This window comes from Hydra vulgaris, chromosome 03, assembly GCF_038396675.1.
Source record: "Hydra vulgaris chromosome 03, alternate assembly HydraT2T_AEP".
NCBI lineage: Eukaryota > Metazoa > Cnidaria > Hydrozoa > Anthoathecata > Hydridae > Hydra > Hydra vulgaris.
In genome coordinates this window covers 69371533-69391509 of record NC_088922.1, presented here as the reverse complement: position 1 = coordinate 69391509, position 19977 = coordinate 69371533, and the positions used below count along the sequence as shown (strand labels likewise).

The window sequence follows — 19977 nt, the reverse complement described above, 5'->3', positions numbered from 1 at the left end:
ATATATATATATATATATATATATATATATATATATATATATATATATATATATACATATATACATAGGTTTACATTAAACACATTTTCTTCTTATTTCTTAATTTTTTATCAAACACTTTTTCTTACTTTTTTGCTCCATCAAAACTTAATTTTGTGTTAACTGTAACTTTTCCTTCAGTCTCTAAAAACTTTTATTTGTCTTGTTGTTTTTTTTTATCAAGTATTTAGAATTTATACATCAATTGTTTGGAATTCTCTCCTATTATCAGATCCTGACACAATTTATACATCAATCTTTTTGAGTTCTCTCCTATTATCATATTATCCTTACACAAATTGGTAAATTGTAGTGTGTTATACCAAGGCATTTTGAGGCTGCTTCAACTTCCGCTTTTAATTTACCAGAGTTCCTTAATAGATAGTAGTTAGCAATATAAAAGTCGTCAATTTTTTGTAAAATCAGGGATTTCTTTAAATGCTTCTTTTACTGCCAATTCAACCCTATGAATAATGCAATGGATTTTTATCAACCATGGGTGACTCTGCTGCAATTGTGGCAGTACACAGTTATGTACACCAAAATTTACACTTGCACCATCTGCAGTTGCACATATCACTTTGTTAGTATAATGTTCAGATCTTATTTTAAATAATGATGCATCTGATTCAAGTATGCTGTTTATACCATTAGTTACTGAGTTTGAGTCACTGCCACCAAAGAGTGACTTGTCCAGCAACTCTGTGACCATGTAGATCGATATACTATTTCTTTCCGTTCGAACTAAAACTAGTTCTTCTTCTTTGCCCGTTTTTCTTGCTTGACTTCCGTGACTAAGAATAGAAAAAAAGTTGCACCGTTTAAGGTTTTCAACACATTTTTCATGTACGGAGTCAGCGCAACATTTAATCATTTCTCTTCCAGTATGACTATTCTCATTTCGTTTAATTAAACTTGCGCCATTTAATTTTGCACACTTCACCTTAAATAAAAACGCAGCTATTAAAATAATAGAACTTATAGGCATATACAGGTAGAAAAATAAAACAAATAGGGTAGATTAGGGTAACATGAGCACCTTGGTTATTATGAGCATACCCAAAAACTTCCAAGATGTAAGCAGTGAAGCTAAAGTTGCTTTATAATTTTTGAATCAACTTTATATGGAACTGTGACAACAATATGGTTATAACAAGAATCAGTATAATTTGCGTAAAATTATATGTAGTAACTAGTATCTCTTGTCTAATTAAAACGCTATTCAATTTTTTGTTAAAATATTATCATTACGCATTACGCAAAATATCATCATTCGTTATTAAACATTTAGTTTTATATTAAATATTTAGTTTTGACTTTATTTTTAAAAAAAAAACATTTTTGTGTAATACGAACATGCTTAAATTACCCAGTGTTTTTAATTAAAATTACCTAGTTTGAAGTCCTAAAATTGCAGTGGTTTTGATTGCTTTTTCAATAAAAGCAAAACATAGCAAAAATTTTTAATATTTTAACAATACAAAATATCTTTAAGTTAAATTCAAAAAATTTGTAATTTTATCGTTTTCAAGGTTTGAGTTAATAAAATTGAAAAAATAAAAATGAAAAAAAAAATAAAATGAAAAAATCTTATTGTTGTTTTTTTTTGTTGTTGTTACATAAAACAAAGTAGTTTTGTTTCAATAAAAAATGGCTTATAATTTGATTTTTTAATGATTTATATAATAAATTTTGTTAATAACGATTCATTATATTCCACAAATTAGTTCAGATTGTTATGTTGTTATTTTTTATACTTAAATAAATATTATTTTTTTAAGTGATCATATTACCAAGTGGTCTGGGTAATATGAGCACTTATGCTACTTTTTTAAAACCTCTGTGTTTTTAAGAAAAATATTTTGGGTGTCCGAATATCTAAGTAGATCATAAGTAGTGACCCCTAAAAATTGTTTATTTAAAAAATTTTGGATTAAGCATAATTAATTTAGAAAAAATCCCAATTTTGGCTTAAGGTGCTCATAATACCCTATTCTACCCTAACAGTTAAATAAAATGTTATAATGGCAAAAATGGTATTTCACTCATATGTCAGAAAAAGTTTTAAATCTTACCAGAACAGAAAAATGTGAATGAGGCATTGCAGGATGGCACCCCATTTCATAGGCAATTTTTACCAGATTGCGGTAGCAATTTATCAAGATTATTTCTTTCTGTGGCAATGGATTTAAGTAAAAGCTTTTTGACAAATTCTTAAAATCCTCCTGTTAATATTTATATAAATGATTTTTTAACAGAGTTTAACCTCTATCAATTTGATTACCAAATATTATCAATTTATTTTATTTTTTTGCTTGTGAAGACATTTTTTTATGGTACAAAAAAATTAGCGGGAAGCTAATCTTTTCTAATTGATAAAACGCTCATTTTTATTTCACTTAAAATATTTTTTAAGTGCTTACTCCATCATCAAAATTTTTAAGTGCTTACTCCATCATCAACAATAATGAGTATGGCGGTAATACGATTACTAGTTATGTTTTTGAAAAGAATATAAGTTAATAACAGCACCAAATTTGCTTAACAGCAAAACGTAAATGCTAAATAACTTCAATAAAAAAAAATTGACATTTCTAATTACTTCAATATATAACAGCTGAAATAATTTATAATCAAATAGTTTTTTACTTTTAGTAAGTTACTAAAAGTAAAAAACTATTTGTTTAGTTATGTTAGTAAGTTACTTGAACATATAAATTTCGAATTTCAAATTTCGAATTTCTATATATTGTAAAAATTGCCAAGTTTGGTAACCTAACTTTAAAACATTTTTATTTCTGGCATAAAGAAGTATTTTTTAATATCCACGCACTGAAGTATAACAATAGTTGTAGCGTTTATTTAATTTGTAAGAATTAAATAATTAGAAAAAAAATAGCATTTAACATTTTATATAGAACCTTTATATTTTACCTTAGAACCTTAGAATTATATATTTTACCTTAGAACCTTAGAATTATATATAGTACATCTAGTTTGATAGAAAATCCAATTCCATCTTATAAGTTTGGTCTAAGGAGCAGCAAATTATCGTTAAAATAGCCTAAATGTGTCTTTCAATAAAATTTGGGTCTTAAAAAAATGACTTCTTCGGCCCTTAGAAAGGTTACATTATGCAATTGTTATTGCTAAAAATAAAAAAAAATTTTCAAAAAAAATATTTTGCCTGCATTTTATTATTTAAAACAATATTTACACACAAATTTTCAATAAAATAAAACAATTTAAAATAAATTAAAGACAAGTTAATAGCAGGCTGCCGAGAGCAGTCACGCTCTGGGACAGCAACCCTGATTGGTGCCTTTTTTATTAAAATTTTTCTATATTATAGATGAAGGACCTTTATTTTTTTTTTAAGGTACCTTCTTTTCATTTGGCGCCCCTTAAAAAATTGTAAAAATTAAAAGTAATTTAATTTTTACAATTTTTTTTCAATAATATTTGTTGTAACTTAGTGAATATGAATCCATAAAAAAAGATATTGTTTATTTGCGACCTTCTGATACAATTTGTTTGTTTTATTTAATTTTTTTATTTGCTTCTGAACTTTATTTTTGATTATTAGCTGTTATTTCTTTTTTTTTTATAAATAATACTTTAATTTTAAAATGTTTCTCACACACTCGTAAATTATGCGCAGTTCCTATAGCCTTTGTAGATGTGTTACGCGGTAACTTTTATTTAGGTTGTTACCTTCGTAACAGATGGTACTTTTTGTCGCTTAGTAACACGTAACTAATTGACAAAAATTTTTTGTCAATTAGTTACGGGGCGCCAAATGAAAAGAAGGTACCTTAAAAAAAAAATAAAGGTCCTTCATCTATAATATAGAAAAATTTTAATAAAAAAGGCACCAATCAGGGTTGCTGTCCCAGAGCGTGACTGCTCTCGGCAGCCTGCTATTAATTTGTCTGCTTTTAAATTGAAATGGCTTGAAACCCTTACATTTTTTGCTCCTTTATTATTGTCAAAATCTTCATTTTCCAATTGTATAGCATATTGGTGAGTCCTACTTGATATGTCTACTAGTGCTATCTTTTTTAATATTACTTGAATCATTTATAAATCGTAAGGCAGCTGCTCTTACTGCTTCATTAGTTCTTAATAAAATAGTACTTCGATGAAAAGCACACAATTTACATATGATTTTAACTACATAAGTAGTTTCTTTTTCTGTAATGGTTTCAATTTGAAAATCCTTGACAAACTCCCATCTATTAAAAGTCTTCAAAGTAACTCTCTTACTTTTCAAAGTACTACCCATATTTTAATTTTAAAAATTTGGTAAAGAATAGGAAATATAAACTTTTTATATATCCTAGTTTTCTTCATTTATATAGAAATATAAATAGTCATTAGTGAAGAATAACAACTGTCATTAAAATGTGCCTTGTTATAAATTTCATGGAGTCTGCAATGTGTGCCTTTATTAGGAAATTTCCTTATTGACGCGTTAAAAGTGTTTAGTGGAAATTATACTCTATTTTTGATTTATCTGACAAGAGTCAGATCAGGTTATCCTGCTACTGGTACCCTTTTTGTCAGATCAGGTTATCCTGCTACTGGTAACATGTAACCCAGTACAATCTGCTTCATGTCCTGCTGCCTTGTAGGATACGCCTTTTTAGGCAATGGCTAGGAGATGCCAACTCCAATATAAAACACCCCCTGCCTTGGGTCTCTTGGTTGAGTAAAGGCTAGAGATGGTGTCTCGATAAAAATACTCATCTTGGGCAGATGTTAAATGCACCCAGCTACTGTCTTGTAGAAGGCCTCCTAGGCAAAGACTTAAGGGGTAAACAGATTCTATCTGTTGACCAGCCTTGCACCCCTTCTTCATCTATTAGGCTGGCGCAGATGTATTTTTAATACATTGTTTCCAGTTTAGGATGTTGAATGCTGGATCTTCTTGACTCAATGCATGGGTTTGCTTGTGTCACTGTTTTTATGACTAGGCAACTCATTCTATTATCTCCTTATGAGGGTACAGCTCTAAAACTCAGTTTTATGGTTCTGAGGCCGGCTGGTAGTCAGGTTTCCCGAACTCTGTGGTAGCTCTCAGAGAGGCTGATTCCATCAACAGCTGAAAAATATCAAAGTATTAACAGTGCCATGTTGCGCATGGATGGTGTCCCTGTTTGTACTTTTGGTGTGCATTGCGGAGGCCACATTTGGAGCCCTTTGTTACGGCTTAGGGTTTATTAGTAGTAATGAGGCAATTGCTTGGGCTATTAAACGGTGTTCTGAGTACTATCTATGCTTTGAGTCAAGTTCTTCAAACTAATTTAAAAATGAATAAAGTACCAAAAACTATAAAACACAAAAAACCATCATCATCACCAAGTTCTCTAAACCTATCATTCACTAATATTCGTGGTCTTCGAAGTAACTTTTCTTCTGTTGAGTCTTATCTCTTGCAAAGTTCACCAGACCTACTTGCTCTTTGTGAGACTAATTTGAGTTCGGCTGTCTCATCTTGTGATCTTAGTGTTGATGGTTATCTTCCTCTGATTCGTAAAGACTCCAATAGTCACATGCTTGGCCTGGGCATTTACATTCGTAAGAATTCACCTGTTTGTCGTGAAACTAGGTTTGAATCCACAGACTATTCTTTCATGTGCTTTCGTTTAGCACCACTTCACTCTATTGCCTTTCTCTTTGTTCTATATCGCTCTCCTTCATCTCAAGACTGCACTCTTTTTGATGTTATTTCTGATCATATTGACCAAGCCCTCTCTCTTTATCCATCAGCTAATATAGTTGTTGTCGGTGACTTTAATGCTCACCACTCTGAATGGCTTGGCTCTAGTGTCAGTGATTCGGCAGGCATTAAAGCCCACAACTTTTGCCTTTCTCAATCCCTAACTCAAATAGTCAATTTTCCAACTCGCTTTCCTGACAACCCGAATCATTTACCTTCTCTACTCAACTTATGTCTTGTTTCTGATCCTAGTCAGTGCTCAGTTTCTCCACATTCCCCCTTAGGTGCTTCTGATCACAGTTTGATCTCTTTAAAAATAATATCTCATTCTTCTTCATTACCTGAATCCCCCAATTATTGAACCTCTTACAACTACAGTAAAGCTGACTGGGATTCTTTCCATGATTTTCTTCGTGATGGCCCTTGGGTAGAAATCTTTCAACTTCCTGTCGACAAATGTGCTTCTTACATAACTTCGTGGATTCAGGCTGGCATGGAATCTTTTATTCCCTCTCGACGATTCCAGGTCAAGCCTCACTCTCCTCCATGGTTTTCCTCACACTGTGCTGCTGCGATTGCCAATCGAAACCGTCACTTCCATATTTATCAGCAAAACAATTCTCCAGAAAACAGACGTCTGTTTATTACTGCTAGAAACAACTGTAAAAAGGTTTTATCTAACACCAAAACCCGCTATTCTCAGGTCATGAAATCTCGTATCTCATCTCAAAAATTAGGCTCTCGTGACTTCTGGAGAATCTTTAATAATATCAATAATAAGGGCAAATCTATAATTCCACCTCTCTTGTATGGTTCAGACTTTGTCACCTCACCTAAAGACAAAGCCGAACTGTTTGCTAAAAACTTTTCATCAATATCATCTCTTGATTCCACTAATTGCGTTCTACCTGATATTGCCAACAAACAGGTTGATCCATTGCTTGACGTTCATATCACTCCAGCATCTGTATCTAAAGTGATCTCCTGCCTAGACTCTTCTACAGCTTGTGGCCCAGACAACATACCTGTTATTGTCTTGCAGAAGTGTTCTCCGGAGCTGTCGTCTATACTCTCAAAACTATTCAACAAGTGCTTATCAGAGTCTTGTTTTCCAGCCTGCTGGAAAGCGGCATCTGTTATCCCTATCTTCAAAAATTCTGGGGAGCGATCGGATTTGTCTAACTACCGTCCCATAAGTCTTCTTCCTATCATAAGCAAGGTTTTTGAATCTTTAATTAACAAACACTTAATTTCTCATCTTGAATCTAATAACTTACTTTCTGACCATCAATATGGATTTCGATCTTCTCGTTCTACAGCTGATTTGCTAACAGTAATAACTGACAGGTTTTATCGTGCATTAGATGAAGGTGGAGAGGTTAAGGCCATCGCTCTTGACATTTCAAAATTGTTTGATAAAGTTTGGCATGCTGGTCTTCTCCATAAGCTTTCTTCTTATGGTGTATCCGGCAACATCTTTAAGATCATTGAATCCTTCCTTTCTAATCGTAGCATAAAAGTTGTCCTCGATGGACAACACCCTTCTTCTTATTCTGTAACTTCAGGGGTTCCTCAAGGTTCTATCCTTGGCCCTATACTCTTTTTAATTTACATTAACAATCTTCCAGATATTCTCACATCTAAGGTGGCATTGTTTGCTGATGATACTACCATTTATTCTTGTCGTGATAAGAAACCAACACCCTCTGATTGCCTGGAGGGGGCATTTGAGCTTGAAAAGGATCTCACTTCTGCTACAGCATGGGGCTCACAGTGGCTGGTGAACTTTAATTCAGATAAAACTCAATTTTTTTCAGCCAATCGTTATCGCAATAATTTAGATCTTCCTATATTTATGAACGGTGATGTACTCGATGAGTCACCTACTCTTTATCTTCTAGGATTAACTCTTACTTCCAATCTTTCTTGGAAACCATATATCAAATCGGTTGCAAAATTAGCATCTGCTAAGGTTGCATCTCTTTATCGAGCTCGCCACTTTCTTACTCTGGATTCAATTCTCTATCTCTATAAATCTCAAATCCGGCCTTGTATGGAATACTGTTGCCATATATGGGGCGGATCTTCTAATGATGTCCTTTCTCTTTTAGACAAGGTGCAAAAACGCATTGTAAACATAGTTGGACCTGCTCTTGCAGCCAACCTCCAACCATTATCACATTGTCGTAATAATGCTTCTCTTTCTCTTTTCTACAAATACTATAATGGGCACTGCTCTAAAGAGCTAGCGTCTCTTGTGCCATCTACTAAAATTCATTTTCGTGTTACTCGTCATTCAATTAAGTCTCATCCTTTTTCTGTGACTGTTCCTAAGTGCTCCAAAAAGGCTTATTCGTCTAGTTTTTTTCCTCGAACATCAGTTCTTTGGAATTTGCTTCCTTCATCTTGCTTTCCTGATTCATTTAATTTGCAATCTTTTAAATCGTCCGTCAATCGTTATCTCGCTCTACAACCTTCATCTTATCTCTTACAGTAACTTCCAACTTTAATTAGTGGCTGCTTGCAGCCTTGTTGGAAGCGAAGATGTTTAAAAAAAAAAAAAAAAAATCTAAATTTAAGTTTTCTTTACAATTTTATTATCTCGTTTGTTGAAGACATCGTCATCATTAACAGAGTGTCAATTAAATGTTGCGAATAACAGTTATTTGTCGGCATTCTTTCTTTCCAAAAATTAAAATTAAAAAAAATGCATTTTCCAAAAATTTAATAATATTTGAGATAATACAAAGCTATAATAGTAAATATATCTTCTACTAAAAAATAAAACGGGTAAAGATGGGTTTGTGTGCTAACTTTATTGGAAAGTCTGAATACCTTACCTTTACATATTAAAAATTAAAAGAATAATTTAAAAACTTTTTAATCAATTTTTTTTTTAAGCTTTAAGGATTTTTCTGTTCACTTTTTGAATAGTGCATAAACTGTTAACTATGTAAAGCTGCTGTTAAAAATAAATACATTTTGAATAAATAAATATTTTATATAAAGTATGACATCGCAAGACCTTATTTTTATTATATATTTTGTATTAGTTTGCTTTAAGCATGTTTGTGTTCAATATTTGCGCTTTTCAAGCAAAACGATTGTTTTGCTTGAAAAAAGCAAAACGATTGTTTTGCTTGATCATTACCATAAAACAAAATAAAAATAACATAAACAACGATAATATAAAATATAACTTTTTTTTGTTATTCACTTGTTTTTACTCTTCAATAGAGGTTTAAGGAATTTCTTTTTATTGCTATAAAAACTTGTATAAATAAATATGCTTGGGCTTGCTAAATAAAAAAATGATACATAAAAAAATTTATCGCAACATTTTATTATAAATATTTCTTTTATGGTTTTCTTTTAAGTTTCATTTAGTAACTTTGTATACAAAGCAAAAATTGAATAAACTTGTTTTTTATTACTAATAACAATAAACAATTTTATTAATGATTTTTTATAAAATTTGTCATTATTTATCAAAATATATAGTATACTATATATTTTGATAAAAAAAAGCTTAATAAAGCTTAAGTTTTTCCATTAGTAAATAGCGCATAATCTAACATAATTGTCATTCAAACTTTTTTACATAATCGTCAAAGTGGTTTTTGTAAAATTAATTACTTCTTTTATCTTACCGCTTAATAGAGCAATTTAAAAGTTAAAAAAATATCAAAGTTGCTACATGTAAATCGCTCTAGGCGTGTATCATTTATGTTAGTTTATGTTAGTGCTATATTACTCCTTTTTTTTTTTTCTTGTATTATATATGTGATGTTTTGCACTTAAAATACTGTTTAAGCCTTTTTTGTGCTTTGTAATGGCTTTTTTAGTATTGTCATCAGTAGTACTATTGTTTAATGATAAGTTTTTAGTATTGTCATCAGTAGTACTATTGTTTAATGATAAGTTTTTAGTATTGTCATCAGTAGTACTATTGTTTAATGATAAGTTTTTAGTATTGTCATCAGTAGTACTATTGTTTAATGATAAGTTTTTAGTATTGTCATCAGTAGTACTATTGTTTAATGATAAGTTTTCAGTATTGTCATCAGTAGTACTATTGTTTAATGATAAGTTTTTAGTATTGTCATCAGTAGTACCATTGTTTAATGATAAGTTTTTAGTATTGTCATCAGTAGTACTATTGTTTAATGATAAGTTTTTAGTATTGTCATCAGTAGTACTATTGTTTAATGATAAGTTTTTAGTATTGTCATCAGTAGTACTATTGTTTAATGATAAGTTTTTAGTATTGTCATCAGTAGTACTATTGTTTAATGATAAGTTTTTAGTATTGTCATCAGTAGTACTATTGTTTAATGATAAGTTTTTAGTATTGTCATCAGTAGTACTATTGTTTAATGATAAGTTTTTAGTATTGTCATCAGTAGTACTATTGTTTAATGATAAGTTTTTAGTATTGTCATCAGTAGTACTATTGTTTAATGATAAGTTTTTAGTATTGTCATCAGTAGTACTATTGTTTAATGATAAGTAATACTAATAGAACTAGTAAAAGCTATATTATTTACTTTTTTAATATATTTTTAATAAAATACATTTTTTTTTATTTGGCTTATTTTTTTCTTTTTACACACAAACACACACAAATGCAAATTTGTATTTAAAAATAAAAAAATTTGTATTTAAAAATAAAAAAGCATTTAGTATTTATCTTCTGTCAGCTTCTTCTGTTGAATCACCAGAAAAAAGTTCTTCCTGATGAATCTACAGAAGGGAAAAGTGACATTAGAAGATAAAAGTTAGAAATATATACGTTTCTGTATATGTTTACTTTCTCGTGTCAAAAACTATTTATTTATATGATAGTTATTATATTATTATTATTAATATTATTATCACTATTACTATAACAATAATAATAATATAATTTTTTTAGATATTTTAGTTCAAATGCTCAAGAAACAGTTGATAAGAAACAAAAGGTTGCTGAACCACTTTTATTTGAAAGTGATTCTTGTGATAGTCTTTCATGCAAAAGCTGTTCTTGTAATATCTTGTCCTCTAATAGCCAGTCTTGTGATAGCTGTTCTTGTAATATCTTGTCTTCTAATAGTCAGTCTTATGGTAGCTGTTCTTCAAATAGCCAGTCTTCTGAAGCAATGACAGAAAAAGGAATCGAGCTAAATGCATCACAAGATCTTAGCTCTCAAAATGGTTTTGACAATACTGAGTCATCTATTAGCTCCTATAAAAGAAATTTAAAAATGGAAGAATCAGTTCTTCCAATAATTGATAAAAATAGTACCATTTTTGTAAGTAGTTGCAAAGATATAAGCTTTAATTATTTGACCAATAAAAATTTATCTGAAGAATATCAAGAGAGTATAGTTAACTCCAATAAAGATTCATTCCAGGAAAACGCAGTTAATAGTAACTCTAATATCTTCATACAAAAATGTTATACCAAAAAAGATTTGATTGAAGAGACTGCAACTAAAAAAGAATTAATTGAAGAGACAACTAGTAAGTTTTCTAAACAAAACAACTTTAAGTATTTTACCAAAAAGAATTCGTTTGAAGAATCTGAAAGAAAAAACAGTTTTTCTGAACAGGCTAATGAATCTTCTAATTCACACATATCAAAATTGCTAAATTCATTTAAGAGAGATAAAAACATAGTACTTAGCAACAAGTGTATTGACCAAATTAGCGTTGATTTAACAGTTGATGAATGCTGTGATGAAGAGCCATTAAGTATTTTTAAAAATCAGGTACTTTCTTGTTTAACCAGTTTGCTTTCTTGTTTATCCGATTTGCTTTCTTGTTTAGCCGATTTGCTTTCTTGTTTAGCTGATTTTTGTTTAGTTTTTAGTTAGTGTTTATAATAAGATTTTCTTTTTTAATCTGTTGGCAGTTGTTATTGTAGATGAAGTCCGTTTTGCAGTTGTTATTGTTGATAAAGTCCATTTTGCAGTAGTTATTGTCGATTAAGCCCATTTTGTAGTTGTTATTGTAGATGAAGTCCATTTTGTAATTATAATACAGCAAATATAATTATGTGAGTAAAATTTTATAAAAATAAAATTTACTCATGTCAAAAAATAAAATTTTAAATGTTTTAACTGTTTAAAAAATATAAATAAAAAAAACTTTTATACTAATTTATGAAAGGGGGGAGGGGGGGCAAGTGGTTCAAGTCTTGGTATTGATGGCTTATAATTCATTGAAATATGAATCAATGAGTGACTAACATTCATTGATTCATATTTCAATGCTTATTATCAGTTGCTTATTATCAACTTTGGGTTTAAATATTTTTGGGTTTAAATATTTTTTCCAATTTCTATTTTTTTTTACAATTCATCAAATTTTAATTTTTGAATAAAAAATTAATGATTTCTTATATTTAATTTTTTGCATATTTTTTAATTCTAATTTTTTATTTTAAAACTTTTTTCTCGCTGCAAATCTATTGGACTTAAAAAAGCCTTCAATCTCTAAATTGTCAACTGATAGTAGTAAGCAAACTAAAATCAATTTTGATAAGTTTGAGTTTCGTAGAACCTTAACAATAAAGTAAGAATCTTATATTTAAAATTAAAAGTTTAAATATTGTTTTTAGATGGAAAAAGTTTCACCAATAAAAAAAGGTAATTATATATATAAATTATATGTCTAAATAATAATTTGAAATTTCCCAAATTTTTATATTTAAAACTATATATTATTTATAACTTGAAAGTTGATAATTGTAATCAAATGTTTTTGATTAAAGTTAGCATCTGCTAAGGCTGCTTCTTTTAGCATCTGCCATTTTCTTACTCCTGGTATTATTCTTTACCTCTACATATATCTTATTCATCCCTGTACAGAATGCTGTTTTTTTTTGGGGGGTTGGTTCTTCTAATAATGCTGCTTCTCTTCTAACAAGGTCCAAAACGCATTGTAAATTTAGTTAACCCTACATTTACAAACCCTACATTTACATTTACATAACCCTATATGCCAAGCCTGAGTCACTCTCCCATCATCATAAAGTTGTGTTTCTTTTTCTTTACTACAAATATCATGCTTGCTGCTTAAAGGAACTATCATCTCTAGTTCCACTAACCAAAATTCATTCTCATTTGACTTATCATTCAGCAAAGTCACATCCTTTTAGTGTATCTGTCCTTTCATGCTCCAAAAACTTTTATTCATCTAGTTTTAGTTCCCCCGCACTTCAATGCTTTGAAACCCTAACCTTTATCTTTATGTTTTCCTGACTCATACAACCTACAACTTTTTAAGTCTTCTGTCAACTGTTTCCTTGAACATTAACACTAGTCTTCTTTTTTAGTAGCTTCCAATTTAATAGAAGTCATAGTATAAAATATGTTCAAGCAGATTGTATAGGTTCCTCAAACTTTTAGAACAGTCTCTATTCTTTGCATCATTGAGACAAAATGAAACTATCGTTACACAATATTTTGGCGATATTTTATGATACCACAATTTCATTATAGCTTTTCTCAGATCTGCGAGTAATGTTGGGTTCTCTTTAAAATCTTTTGCTTTCAATTTTACTCTACAGCTTTTGATGTTCAACTGCCTGGCTCTGGGGCAACAACATTATTCACATATTCTTGGAGCCATGTCTTGACAGTTTTTGCATGGTGGCAAGTTGCTCATTTTGCATGAAAGTATCAAACTTTCTAATTTGAAACCAGTTAGAAACATTGTTCTTAAAACTTTCCAAATGATTCACGGAGTTGGTAGCCTCAACTTGCTGTAAAAGATGTGAACCAGTATGATTGTTGGCAGTGGTTGCACCCCAAATCATAATTGCCAGGCACTACATAACAGAAATTGAAATATATTGGAGATTGCAGCATGAATTTGGTGGCTTAGCTTAATACTAAGAGCCAGATTAGATTTGTGAAAGAATTTGTCAACTTGAAATCTGTATTTCCTTCACAGCCAAATGGTTTGTCGGTTTTTGGAGTGATAATTCTTGGTCTTTTACAGGATATTCATGGATCAATGTCATCTTTTGACTTGAATGATAAACAGTTGTCTTAGGCATCTTCTAATGTACAGTAATGTTAAGACTTACCATGTTAAATATTGTAATCACTAGTTTAGACTTACCATGTTACCATATTTACCAGCAAATTATGTTCAGCTCTTGTCTATAGGCTGTTGTCATCAAAATGTTCAGTGTCTGAACATACATAAGTTATAAACTAAATTAAAAGTTTAAATTATTATATTTCACAAATTTATATAGAAGGTTTTTCAAATAGCATAACTTCCTTGTAGCTTGTGCATTAAAAAGTTTATAATAATTAACTTTTAAAATATTTTGGGTGTTAATTTATTCAATTCAGCCACTCTTCATTTGATTTAGATTCAACTTAAACAATATTAACCCACCACCACCAAATTTACTACTCTCAGCTCTAAGCACTTTTTTGTTTTTTTATTATAGTATTTTCATCATCTCGTTGCAAATCTATTGGACTTAGTCGAAATAAAACAAAAAAGCCTTCAATCTCTAAATTATCAACTGATAGTAGTAAGCAAACTAAAATCAACTTTGATAAGTTTGAGTTTCGTAGAACCTTAACAATAAAGTAAGAATCTTATATTTAAAAATATAATTTTTTTTTATGTGCATATATGGTAAATAAACCTTTTATTAATTTTACAAATGTTTAATTGATATTGTATACCATCATTTTTAGAAATTTTGTAAGTTATACTTTACAAAGCTACATATGATAAACAATTTTATATTTAATAAGAGTGTTTTATAAGTTGTGTATGTGCTTTTGATTTAAATATTTAAACAAATAATATAGAAAGAATGTTTTTTACAATTTTATTTAATAGTATAATTATAAAAGAAAGAAAATAATATGTATATGTAATATATATGGCTATTCAACTTGTTTGCCATATAGCTCTTGGCAGTATTTCAATCATTTCACTACAATTGTTATAGAGAAAATGTACTTTTGTACAGCTTCCTCTATAACAATAGAACGACTGCTGCTAGATTTTTCTTGGTCCTGTACACTGCTTGTCTCCTAAGAATTTTCACACAATTTTTAAATTGTTTTATTATGAGGTGGCAGAGTGGTAAAATGATTTTTCCATTGCCTTCTAACCTCTAACATTGCCATCTAACCTCTAACATTGCCTTCTAACCTCTGACATTGTCTTCTAATCTCTTGAAAATTCTCAAAGTAAATAAAAAAAAATTTGAATTCTTTCTTCAATCGAAAGTTGTGAAGTTATGGTTTTTTATATAAATCTAAATTAATAATTAAACGTTATATATGAATATATTTTTGATAAATGTATTATGATATTTCAATTTTCAATAACAACGTATCATAATAAAATTACTGATACTTTTGATTTAGTCTAGTTTTTTTTTTTCCTTAAAGTATCATGTTTTATGTGGTCAAAAATGATGCCATACTTTTATTTTTCCATAGAAAAGGAATTTTTAGCAACAGTCACCTTTCAATTAAATTGTAAAAAAGGTTGTTGATTACTATGTGAAAAAGATTTGATAAAAATTGTGCAAAAGTTTATTGATTACTAGATTAAAAAAGATCTTATAAAAACTGATAGATAAAGCTATAGCCAGTGTTGATTGGTTTAAACCAAATGGTTTAAACCCATCTTGCCTATTTGTTTTGTATATGGCTAAAGATATATATTTATATAGAATTTAATATGTATATAGGTATATCATAGAGTGTTTATATATATATATATATATATATATATATATATATATATATATATATATATATATATATATATATATATATATATGTATGTATATATGTATATATACAGTATCGGACAAAACGAGTGCAACCAAACAACGCTAATTTAGTTTCTTTATATAAAAGTGCTGCATTTTTTCAATTTAGAGAAATAACTATGTAACTGTTTAGAGACAAAGTTCTTCAAGTTTTATTCATCACAAAGTTCATTATTTGTACACGAAAATTAATAAATTAATCAAAAGTATTAAAAAAAAGTTGATTTCCTTCTGGACAAAACAAGTGCAACTCAACAAAATGTTGACCAGGCTGTATTTCGCTATCAATATTTCGTAGCGAATCCTTTGTTGTCAATCACAGCCTTGCATCTTCGAGGCATAGATTCGATCAAGTGATCAATGAAACTTTGTGGAATCGCTGCCCAGGCCTTTTGGATTTGTTCAAACAGTTGATCCTTATTACAAACACCTTCATGATTAATTCTGCGGTTGACGATCTCCCACAGGTTCTTGATAGGGTTGAGATCCGGAGATTGAGGCGGCCAATCCATCACCGATAGGTGGTTGTCTTAAAACCACTGCTTGACTACTTTTGCAGTGTGTTTCGGATCGTTGTCTTGCTGAAAAACCCAATTTATTGGCATATTTCATTCAGCATGAGGTAACATAACATCTTTCAGGATATTTTTATAGATGAAACGGTCCATTATTCGATCGTTTCGATGTATTGGACCTAGACCGTTAGCAGAAAAACACCCCCAGACCATTACATTGCCTCCACCATGCTTCACGGTCTTATGGCAGTAACGTAAATCAAGGCGTTTTCCAGCCGGTCGACGTACACGGCAAATGCCATCGCTTCCAATGATATTGAACTTCGATTCTTCACTGAACAGGACAGTTCGCCATTTCTTCACATTCCAGTCAATATGAGATGTAGCAAACAGAGTCTTTTCTTCTGGTTTTTTAGTGAAATCAGCGGTTTCTTTGCAGGGCGTCGAGAAAACAATTCGACTTCAACAGCACGTCGTCTGATTGTTCGGTCCGATACAGGCAGCTCTAATTGCTTTTGTATCTCGACTGATTATATCCAGGGATCCTTCTTGACGGATCTGACGATCATAGAATCCTTTCTAGAAGTGGTGGAACGCGTTTCCACCTTTGTTATCTGCTGCCAACTTCCCCGTAGAACGATATTTGGAACATAGTCTTGATACGGTCCATTTTTTCACGCGATATTTATCACAAATACTTTTTTGTGACATTCCACCTACGTAATCGCCAATAATTTTCTTTCTTAGTTCCAATCCAAGACTGTCGGAAGCCATTTTTGCACTTGAAGTCATAAAAATAAATAATGATGCTTCTCAAGACTTACCGTGTTACATTTACCTTGTGATGATACAATAATGCTCTGTGGAACACAACAATTTGGTTGGATGTGGACTGTATTGATGTAATGAAACACTTGTTGTATTTCACTTCTTGTATTGATGTTCTTTGATAAAACACTTTGATAAAACTCACTTCGATAAACTGTCTTGATAACTGTCTTGACTGATTGACTTCCGTATACTGACTGAATTACATGTCGATTTACATGTCTCTTATATAGTAAAATGAACCTGTTCTGAGATTCTAGATGCTTCTTTTCAATGCTTCTGGAAGCTTCTGAATGCGTCTGGATGCTTCTGAATGCTTCTGAATATTTTTGGATGCTACTGGATGCTTCCAGATGCTTCTTCTGGAATCTTCTGGAAACTTCTGGATACTTCCTTTAATTATTAAAAAACTTCCGTGACGTTGACATGGAAAAGACTTAAGAAAATGAAACAAACCAAAAAAGTTGCACTTGTTTTGTCCGCTGCAAAATGGCACTTGTCAACGAAATTTTGCCTGTGTGCTGTCACCTGTCAGCTGATTGCTCATGTCATGGCATGCTATGACTCCAGACTCTTGAACTGTTTGCTGTGGTAGTATAGTTTGTTTCGTTTTTAAGACATGTAAAATTAGGAACACTTTTTAGCATTGTTCGATGTTGTTTGCAAATGTTTTGTCCAATAATGTTTATATATATATATATATATATATACATATATATACACACATATATACATATATTATTTATATATCAGTGACATACTTAAATTATATTTAGGAATACCATCTTTTTTTGACAAAGTGGGAGGGGGAGGGGAGAAAGTAAGTTCTTTTGGTAGCCTCCCACTCCCCACCCAGTTAAAACCGGTGCCAACGTAATGAATTTTAAATATCACTTTGCTTATGTTTACCTTTAGTTTTATCAGAGCATAATGAGTTGTTTTAAAATAGTGTCTTGTTGTAAAAGGTATCTTTGAATACATGAATTTTGCAGTAGATGTAAACATGCTTTTTTACGCAAAGAAAAACTATTTTATTTAAGATTTTAACAAATGTTCAAGTTGCGAATACTTTCTTATTTATTGAAAATAATTTTAACTATTTTAAACATTTAGTGAATATTATATTATAGTAATTTTATTATTATTTGTTATTAAATGTTCATAATAGAAACAATTTTTGGTCAATATTTACAAATAGGGTGGTATTTGCAAAATTAAAATCATAGTAATTGCATCTATTAAGTGCTTACGTCTTCTATTCGAATATTTATTGTCTATATATAATAATATATTATATATATATATCAATATATAATATATATATATATATATATATATATATATATATATATATATATATATATATATATATATATATGTATGTATATATATATACAGTGGCGGCCGGTGACAAAACACTTTGGTGGGGCCAGGAAATCATAACCAAACAATTTCGCAATGACTTGCTGTCAGCGTAATTGAAGTGTTTGTTAGAACACTAGCGTTTTTTGATTAGTTGAGAGAGTTAAGGGCTAGCTTACTTTCAAAATAAAGTATTTAATGACATTGAATCTTTTAAACCTACGTAAAAACCAGCAAAAACTCACTGAAAGCTGCCCTAATAGTTTTATTACTTTAAAAAGAGTCTCTTTTTAACTCTTTTTAACTCTTTTTAAAGTAATAAAACAGCGTTCAGCATCAGCTGTAGACACAGGCGTGGCCAAAACAATCTCTATCAACTTTGATACTTCAGAAAATGTTTCGACCAGGTTATTTTCATGCATAATTGGAATAGGGCATTAATTGTGCCGATATTACTAAAAACAGCATTTTCAACAAAATGATTAATTCCGACATCAACTTAACTTCACTTATTGTATTGGTTAGTTATTTTATATGTGATTCAAAAACAAAAGGTACTTTTACAAAAAAATTTTTTGTAACATGTTTTTTAAATATTTTTTTCATAATACAATATATATTTTACTTAAGTAAATCCATAATTCTTAAATACAACATTTACAATGTCAGTCATAAATAATAATAAACTTTACAAAATTATTTACATTGTCAAAGAGGCTTTATTTATTTCATGTAATTTAAGATAAAAACTAAACATCTGTTTGTAAGCATACATAACAGTACTTAAATGTTTATATAGTTTTAGTTGTTTGGCTTCAGCTTTAACACAAAAAAAACATTTCAGTAAAATATTCTGATTATTTTATTTCTAGGGTAATGGTAAATGTCAAATATTTTAAAATAATCTAAACTTTGTATATTTTTTTAATTAGTGCCTTTTTGGAAGTATCAATTATTGAAGCTGTATTAAGAAATGTAACAGTACCACCAGTGGTACAGTTTTTGTGATTGAAAATATAAGTTTCTTTATATCTTCTGTTGTTATAGTTGTTTGTACCTTTGTTGTATCAAACTAATAATAATATTGACTAATTTTAAAATATTTCTTGAAAACCCAGTTGCATATTTTTGCTGATAAAACTTCTTTAAAACTTGTGATTGATGCTTATCATCATGTTTGAAATTGGCTCTGGTTCAGCACCGATCTAATTAGCAACTTAAAAGGTAGAATAACTCAACTGCCACCAAACAATGTAAACAATTTTCAATAGCTGATTCATTATGCTGCAGAATATAATACATAAGCTATTTGGAAAAAATAAACTTCAGCAATCCCTCATTGAGAATAAAACAAGAATTTCAAAAGTACAAACAGTTTGTAGCTCTTATTATATTTGTAGAAATGACTTTTTTGTGTCACAATATAAAAACTTTCTAAACATTCACTTGTGATATATTTGTTCGATTAATACACAAATCAAGATTCTCATTAATATGGCTGAGCCACTATTTTTTTCCCTGTAAAAAACAAAAAACATGCGTTATAAATTTTTAAAAAAATAAAACAATAATATGTCTGAAAATGTAGTTCACTAACAAAAGTTAGTGAACTACATTTTCAAAATGTACAAGATTGTTGATTATAAAAGAAGTGCGAAACTTTTTCATAATATTTTAAAATCAATTTTCTAAACTGTTCAATTTCCCTA

At 29.8% G+C, this 19977-nt stretch overlaps 1 protein-coding gene across 1 annotated transcript in view; it reads left to right on the top strand.

Annotated features, from left to right (window-relative positions):
• Positions 1-19977, top strand: part of LOC101238090 (exonuclease 1) — a 54393-nt gene that overhangs the window by 31743 nt on the left and 2673 nt on the right. Inside the window, exons 9-11 of the mRNA XM_065794101.1 lie at positions 10677-11511; positions 12363-12390; positions 14211-14355. Of these exons, the coding sequence (XP_065650173.1) occupies positions 10677-11511; positions 12363-12390; positions 14211-14355 (1008 nt within the window). The remainder of the gene's footprint in view (positions 1-10676; positions 11512-12362; positions 12391-14210; positions 14356-19977) is intronic.